We start from the raw sequence: 9009 nt of genomic DNA, 5'->3' as shown, positions 1-9009 counted from the left end.
TATTTGTACCTCCTCAAAAGAACTCAACAGACTTTGAATTCCAGTTGGCAATCGTTTCTTAGAACCAGTTATCCCTGCAACTCTTAACCGATCACTTGTCTTGTTTTGATCTCTCCCTTCCTCTTTTTTATTTTTATGTTCTCTACAATTTATAAAAATTGTTAAGGACAATATATATTTATAACTACACAACAAATCTCAATTAATCTTCCTAAAATAAAGGACATATATGTTCACATTTTATGCCATTTATTTTAGGAAGATTAAATTAAACAAATAAAACATAAATATATCTATCTATAAATTTAACATTTAAGTGGAAAAAAAAGTTAGTACTTTATTTTCAAAATAGAAGAAAGTACTATATTTTCAAAATAGAAGAACACCAGTCAAGAACAAAATCGAAAACAGATGCCGGTGGAAAGCGATTTGAAAATTTGAAGAATGTTCACCAGGAACAAATCTGAAGAAAATTTGAGGATCGGGTATTTTTTATCTACCTGCAGAAGATGTGAGAATAGAGGACAAATCCAAAGGTTGAAGAACGAACTTGCCTGAAAACAAAACAACTCACCGATAGTTGGCAATCTACTTGTAGAAAATGAACAGAAGGTTGAAGAACGAACAGAAGGGTACGAACGAACGAAGGTCGATGGAAAGCAATCCTAAAAGTCACTGCAACATGAGAGAAACACAGATGGTCGTGCGTATCTTAAGTACAGTGGAAAGCGTTTCAAAAAGGAAGGGAAAAAACAATCTTAGTTTTTTTTAAGGAAAAGAGAAGTGAAGAGAAGATGTTTTCCAAAAGATGGTTTTTTTTTTTTTTCGGGAAATTTGAATATTCAAGAGTGTGGTTTTTGTTACCCAATATTAGAAATCTAATTTGTCAATTAGGCCGACATTTAAGGCATAGTTGTCCCATCTATTATTTAAAAATTAATTGTTTTGCTATTTTGTCAAATTAAAATAAAATTATCATTTGTAAACCTTATATTTTGTTATTTTTCTTGTCGCTCCTTTATATTATAAGTAGTAGGTAGGACTATTTGAACTCAAAATAACGGAGATTTCTATAAAAATACGGTCCATTAGATAAACTTTTATTTACTTATTAATTTATCGGTGGTAAATAAGCAACTAATTAATAATTAATTAATATTATTAATATTTATTATTAGAAAGATAGCCAAGGATGGACAAAATAGAAAAGAAACACAAAGTGTTGGGAGATCCCCTTTTTTGTCACAACAAAGAATGAAGAAGAATGTAGTGCGTCAAAGTCAACATAAAACTTGTTGATGAGATTATACAACAAAAAAAAATATTACTACCTTCATCTATCTTTCCACTCCATTTCTTCAAACCTCCCAAAAAAAAAAAAAGAAAAACAAAAAACAAGGAAATTTAAATCAATCAGTCTTTTTTCAAGCATCAATGGACACTGCCTAGAGCCAACAAAGCTTTGGCTGGCTGAATCAACGCTACCGCTCCTCGCTCCGAACTCGAGTATTTTCGGTATATTACTTGAAGTTTGTTCTTGTCTGCTACCCCATGGAACCCCACCAAAAGCTTTGCACAATCACTATTGTATCAACGAAACAACAAACCACACCAAACTTACAAAATCAGCATTAATCATGTAGAAGTTAAGCTAAGACAAACTCTATGATGATGATTTACTTACATTAACTGCGGTTCCGAGAAACCGGTGTGCTTCTTTAGGGTTTCATCCCAAGCAGGTGTTTTCTTCAGCGTGCATCGAGCGGCGTAGACTGCTGAGGCAGCAATCATCGACGGGCAATACATCATTGCCGTATTGTAATGCATTATTCCAAGTTCAGCCAAAAAATAAACCAGATTTTCCATCTACAAAGTTCAGTGTTCAAATCAGTTCAACTGTCCAGAAAGGAATCCCCTAAAAGAGTTACACTGATTTCTTATACCTCGTGGTTCGAGTCCTTGGATGCCTTGATAAATCGAGCAAGGAAAACATATGGTGTGGGAACAGTCAAGGTCCACTCCAACTTGCCAAGTATCTTCTTCTCCATCACTAGAATCTGTTGATGAGTGTAAGCTCTATCCGAAAGGCACACAAAGTCATTTACCTACAACCGAGAATGTGCTGTTAGCATATCAAATTCTAATCGATGCAAGAGATCATACTCTTAACACGTCTCGAGTTTTGGTACCTCTGGCGCCCAAATTTCTTCATACTTGGAGGCTATAAGCATCGCTCCAATGCCCAGTAATTGCAATTCCCTTCTTGGAACAATCTTTGTCGCAAGGAATCGATCGATTATATTGATCGTGAGGTAGAAAGTTTCCGGCGAAAGTTCAAATTTGTTGTGGACATCAACCAGCCAATCCACCAAAATAGCCCTCATTGAAGGGTTTATCTCAGGTTGTGAATCCATATAATCATGAGGTCTGCTCTCGTTCTATGTACAAATCACACACACAGCACAGATTCAGTGAATTTACTCAAACAGAGGCGGCTTCCGAACCAAGAAAATAACAAATCAATACATACCTCAGCTTCTTTATAGAAGGTGTAGATATCCTCAACATATTCAACAGCTGCCAACTCATTACCAACATCTGCAGCATCAATATCAAAAATCTGTTCTTTAGGTTTCTTGGTTATACCACAGGCAGCCTGCACAAAAATGACCAACTTTTAGAGATCTGTCACAAATTTCAAAGAATCATCTTGGTAAGTTTAAGAAATGGAAAATTCTACCTTGCTTCTAGCAGTCAAGACTGAAGTAAGAGTCTGTGCTTTCTTCTTTGAGGGCCCTTCTCCTTCCTTTTTCTTGTTTGCACATTTGACTTCCTTCTTTTCAACTTTTTCCACAGTGTCAGGACTTATATCAATAACCTCCGATGTTGGTTTTATAATGACTTTCTTAGGAGCTGGCTTGGGACCTCCTGCTTTCTTTACAACCACAACACCAGTATCAAGAATGGGAGCAGCCCCATCTATACTAACAGGCACTTGTTTCTGTATTGGGGAAGAAAACATGTTAATCCTGAGACGAAGAAGACAATGAAACTAGATGAATGAAATATATATGATAGGAAAACCTTGTTGTTTTCAGCCTTTGCAGCAGCTTGAGCATTGGCAAGCAACTGAGCACAGAAACTCCTCGTAATAGGGCGATTTGCCTTTGCGTCAATTCCTCGAACAGTTACCAAATTCCCGATATCACCCAGTGCACGGCGGTTCTTTGCCTCTGCTCCAGCCACGCCCTTTGCTTGTTTTCCTCCGCCGATCACTGCCTCACCTTCTCTCGTTAAAGAAACCAATTCAATACAAAAGAAAGAGAAAGAATACAAATAATAATAATTAAAAAAAACACACACACACACACAAGATTCCATGAAATAGCCAGTGATTTCCTCATTCTGGAATTCAAATCAAATGCCATAACAAAACCCAACCCAACAACACCAATTTACAGATCTTCCCGAGAAAATACACAAAGAAATCAACACAGTACATGAAACAATATAGGAATTCGAATTACTACAGAACAGAGGAGGAATCTTAGAAAATATTCAGAAACGAAAATTCAGAAGAAACCCAGAAAAAAGAAATGATGGTAATTTTCGAAAGGAGGAACAATTTGTTGTACCTCTGATTTGTTGGGGAACGATTGGTCTTGAAGCCATTTCTGGTCTTTTGAAATCCTTCTTCTTTCTTATTCTTCTTCTGAAAGTTCTTCTCGAGGTCTCCCTCTTTCACTCTCTCTCTCTCACTCACTCACTTTCTTTTAAAATGAACATGAATTCATTCGGAAGCAATGAGAAACAATGCCCTTTTTGAAGCTACAGACCGGACGCGTCTCTTACAACGGTCGAATGAGTTTGAAATTATGGCCGTTGGATCTGAAAAAGATCCAACGGCGTTGGGTCGGTCGGGAAAGATAGCCGTTGGAGTTTAAAAAACTACCGTTTGTGGGGAATAAAAATGAAATAATAAATAAAAAGCCAACGCGATAAAGGCATAACGAGATGTTTGGATGGGCGTACGTGGCTAATTATTATTGGACTATAATAGGAATTAAATGCGACAGTGATTAAATTATTATGTATAAAATGTATTTTTGTTTTTCTTTTGTCTTTAATCTAATCTCTCTTCTCCTTCCTAGTAATTTTTTTTTGTTTTTTTAAGATAAAATTAACATTTTGGAGCATAGAATTTTAATTTATGTTCATATCAAATTTAAATTTTAATTCCTTAAAATTAATTTTTATTGAAATTTGTTAAATATTAATAATTATCTATTTCCCTTTTTAAAAAATGGAAAAAATTGACAACTAGTTTTCTTCAAAATTTATTACACTTTTAGATTTTTTATAAAGGATAAATCTTTTGTCAAATATTCTATTTCGGATCATTTTCTTTGTTTAAAAAAATACAATATGAATTTAATTTTTAAAATTATTTTTGAGTTAAATAATAATAATAAGTTTTAGAAAGAAAATAATAATATAAAAAATTTAAAAATCAACCACCATTTTTATTAGGAATTAAATTCATGATTTATTAGAAATATATATATTAAGATTGAACGATAAAATACAAGGGGCTAAAAAGTTAATTTTCATAAATATAACAAACCGAAAAAATATTTATACTTTGTGAAACAAAATGAAAAAATCGGTCCTTTTTTAAAAAATTTTATGTTTGTCTTTCCTTTTAATGTATATCTTCTCTTTTTCTCTCCGATTTTTTTTTCTTTCCATCGACATTTTCTCTTCTTGTTCTGCAATTTTTTAAAATATTTATGTTTGCCCTTCCTTTCAATATTCTTCTTTTAATCTAAATTTTATTTTTTATTTTTTTTCAAATTGTTATTTGGATCAAGATCGTGTACCAAATATAAAATATCGTGAAAATTTTTTTTGGCATATTAGATAGTCATTGTGTATCAAATAATCTTTAAAAAAATCATTTAGATTTAGGTAGCAAAATTTAAACGATCGTATAGCAAATAATCTTGAAAAAAAATTATAAATCTAAACGATCGTGTAGGAAAGAATAGTCAAATCTAAACGATATATTACGCATATTGGGTGCTAATTAATCACGGGGCAGTTTTGGTATTTTTCATTATGGATCTGTAGATTTTTTCATTATGAGTCTAGATTTTTTCTTTTTTGAAAACGTAAATATTTTATCATTTTATTATATTTTTTAAAAGATTTGGAAGAAAATTACATTTGGAATTTTCTTAATTAGAGTACAAATAGATTAGGAACATTAAACTTTAAATAAGGTAGTACATATCATTCATAAAGTGATTCGAACACATAGCTTTTGCTAAAGTACCTATTTGTTTATTGAACTACCACACAGTTTTATGGTCATTTTGATAATTTACGTTTTTCTAGAGTATGAGTAAAATAATATCAACTACTTTTACCGCTTAATATTAAAATAGAAACGTTTTTTTTTCTTTTTCTTTTTAATTGCTGTCTTTCTTTCGGAGTCCTCAAGTTACTTTTGTCGTCATTATTATTGTTTTTGTGCCTATATAGTATTAAGTTTAAAACAATAATTTTTTTTAAGGTTGTATTCGATTACAAATTTGATCTTTAAATCCTTTGATTTGGTTCTTACTCTCCTATTCTTGTTTCAATTTGGTTCTTATGGTCTAACATTTTGTTTTGGTACAACAAATGATCCCTAAACTCAGAAATGTTTCTATCTGGTTTATTTAGATGGATAATAATTGATGTATTTCAAGTTAACTAATGAAATAAATAGTTTTCAGAGATATTAATTATGACTCTAAAAATTTAGAACCTTTAATTGATTTAAATTATACATTTTAAATGGTATTTATGAAATGAAATTTGGAGAAGGGTGTAAATGGATATATTGTAACGCCTTAAAATAAGGTAATTTTAATTTTTACTTTTCTTAGAATAATTTTAGTTTATGTTGGAATTACTTTTGGGTCTTAATTGAGTTAATTGTTGAAATTGTATGATTTTTTTTGGGAAGCAGAATTAATTAAATATTTTGAAAAAAATATTTAGTTAGTTTAGAGATTTGAAATTTTTGGTGTTATGAAAGATTTGTTTTAAGTGAATTGTGATTGGTTAATTTATATTTGGTAAAGTTTAGGGAATTATGATTAATTATATATATGATTATATAATTAATTAAATTATGAAGTTAAAATAATTATATTATGAAGTTGATATAATTATTTAAAGATATATATATGTTATTTTGGAAAGATAAAAGTAGATGTGATCGAGAAGAGTGAAATATTTGTTATTATTTTTGGGATTAAGAAAAAAAGATAAAAAGAATATTAAATTGGTATTAAATGAAGAGAGAGAAGAGTTGAGTTTTGTTTTGGAAAAGAATAAGGAAAAAGAAAAGAATAATAATAATAATAATAATAATATTATTATTATTATTATTAATTTTTCTTAAATAGACCTCGTGAAGCGCGAAACACTATTAATATTCTTCACTCTCAAAATCCTAGCCCGCCGCCCACCTACTACGGCCATCTCCGTTCGTTGCCACCATTTATCTGTTAGCCGCCTGCCCAAATGAAACCATGTCATCCCTCTTTGTACCGTCCGTCGAAGCCAAGCATCTCCTCTCGTTTCCGTGTGTCATTGTCCTTCGTTCAAGCTCTACCTTCAAATGTCGTGACTCGCACCAATCTGTTTTGTTCCCATCGACGAACATCAGGACAAAGCCAGTTCTTCTCTATTCTTCGAACTTCAGTCGAGCCTTCCTCTACCAATCAACAACCTGAATGCAAGCAAGTCGTTGGTTACGTTCGTAAGCCATCCAAACCGTATGTGAGCTCCCATCTTTCGTCTGAGTCGTGTGCATGTGAGTCGAGTCGTTCCTTGCAAGCCAAGCGACTCAGTTGCCCAATTTATGAGTCGTTCCCTCTTCAGCCGAGCCGCCTAGCCGATCTCCTCTCTAGCCACGCCATTTTTTAGGCACAAAGATTATTTTTTACCCCTTTTCACCTTTTTTTTTGTAAGTTTTAATGGGTTTTGGATAATACTTTTAAGAGGTAAATTTTGGACACGAAATAAATTAATTTTGGATTTAAGTTTGAATTTACTTTAAGTTGGATTATTTTTCTTAAAGGATTTTTAGTTGGTAGTTACATGAGAAAGTCTGCCTAAGGTTGAGTTGGTTTCAACCTTTTTTATTGGTAAGTTGGAACCCTAATTAAATTTTGGTAGATATTGGTTAACAAAACTATTAAATTAATTTTGTCTGTATTTAAGACTTGATTGTTTGAGAAAGCTTGATTATTGCTGTTAGGATTATTTTTGATTAAGCTAATCTCGAGGTAAGAGATTCTCTTACTAGACCCTCGTAATAAAGTTAAGAGTTTGCATGTGATTTTCTTATTATGCATTAATATAACTAAAATGCATAATCTATTGATAACGTATGAAGATGACTGACAGTTATGACTGAGCTATGTTGATGATGATGACTGATGATGTTAATGTTGATGCATGAAATATTAATATCATGATCTAGAATGTTATGATTAATACTCATGCCATGTTTATGATGTTATGATGTGCTACATACTATGGACAGGGTATTCTGTTAACTTTGTTTATTTAAGTCATACCCACATGGGTGTCCCTTGGGATTACCACCTTTTTATGACTATGTGGTCCGACGAAATTACCAGTCTCATGAGATGTTATGATATGAGTGGTCCGAAGATTGTCTTAATTGTTCCTTCAAGTTCACTGAAGACCAGTTTATCCTAGGTGTTCTTTTGAGTTCATCAAAGACCAGTTTGTCCTAGGTGTTCCTTTGGGTTCACCAAAGACTAGAGATGTTCCGCGGGATCATTAGATTGCGTGTGTTTGGGAATGCGCCAGTTTAGGGGTACTTCTTTACAGGACTCTAATAGGAAGTTAATATACACCTAGCGGAACTAGTAGTATGTAACGACCCAACTCCTTATTCTGAGCCGAAGTCATTACTAAATGTAAACAACATGATTTAAGTCATAAAGTTTAGTTAAAACGAATAAAACCTCAGAATTTTATTTATAAAACCAAATCAGGGTAATATGCAAAATGTAAATAATGTTAAAATCCTACTCGGGCCCTATCTACTTTTAAAGAAATGAAATAGTAAATAAGGAAGAAAATAAAACTCAAGTACAAAATGTCTAAAACGGGGTAAGCGGAAGCACAAATCTCTATGACCCGCCACGGTCACTTCTGGTCACTGCTTCGATCTTTGTTGGATCCATAGAAACTCCCTCGCTGGACACCACATGTCCAAGGAAAGATACCTTCTTCAGCCAGAACTCGCACTTGGAGAACTTGGCATACAGTCGATTGGCTCGAAGCGTCTCCAAAACTTGGCATAAATGCTCCTCGTGCTAAGCCTCAGTCTTGGAGTAAATCAAGATGTCATCAATGAAAACTATGACGAACGAGTCTAGGAAGTCCTTAAACACTCTGTTCATCAAATCCATGAATACTGCAGGGGCATTAGTCAAACCAAAAGACATCACAATGAACTCGTAATGTCCGTATCTCGATCGGAAGGCCGTCTTAGAAATGTCACTGTCCCTGATCCTCAACTAGTGATAGCCTGATCGCAGGTCGATCTTAGAAAAGACGGTGGCTCTCTGCAACTGGTCGAATAAGTCATCAATTCTGGGCAAGGGATAGCGATTCTTAACTGTCACCTTGTTCAGCTCTCTGTAGTCTATGCAAAAGTGCATCGACCAATCCTTCTTCTTCACAAACAACACTGGGGCTCCCCAAGATGACACACTGGGTCGGATGAAACCCTTATTCAGCAATTCCTGCAGCTGTACCATCAGCTCCTTTAGCTCGGTTGGAGCCATTCTGTAAGAAGCCCTCGAGATAGGAGCAGTGTTCGGCTCTAACTCGATGGCGAAGTCTATCTCCCTAGAAGGCGGGAGTCCTGGAAGCTCGTCGAGGAAAACATCAGGGTACTCCCTTACCACTGGT

The 9009-nt window shown here is 33.7% G+C and overlaps 1 protein-coding gene across 1 annotated transcript; it reads right to left on the bottom strand.

Moving 5' to 3' along the window:
- Nucleotides 1-1208: 1208 nt before the first annotated feature.
- On the bottom strand, nt 1209-3803 carry LOC103495839 (G2/mitotic-specific cyclin S13-7-like). The gene is made up of 8 exons (XM_008457516.3): nt 3636-3803; nt 3085-3284; nt 2741-3001; nt 2531-2656; nt 2190-2438; nt 1944-2105; nt 1685-1866; nt 1209-1582 (listed from the first exon to the last, which is right to left on the bottom strand). Exons 1-8 carry the CDS (start codon nt 3670-3672, stop codon nt 1432-1434), a joined length of 1368 nt encoding a protein of 455 aa, XP_008455738.3. The 5' UTR covers nt 3673-3803; the 3' UTR covers nt 1209-1431.
- Between the last annotated feature and the right edge of the window lie 5206 nt (nt 3804-9009).

Source organism: Cucumis melo, chromosome 8, assembly GCF_025177605.1.
Source record: "Cucumis melo cultivar AY chromosome 8, USDA_Cmelo_AY_1.0, whole genome shotgun sequence".
Taxonomy (NCBI): Eukaryota; Viridiplantae; Streptophyta; class Magnoliopsida; order Cucurbitales; family Cucurbitaceae; genus Cucumis; species Cucumis melo.
This window is presented reverse-complemented; position numbering and strand designations above follow the sequence as displayed.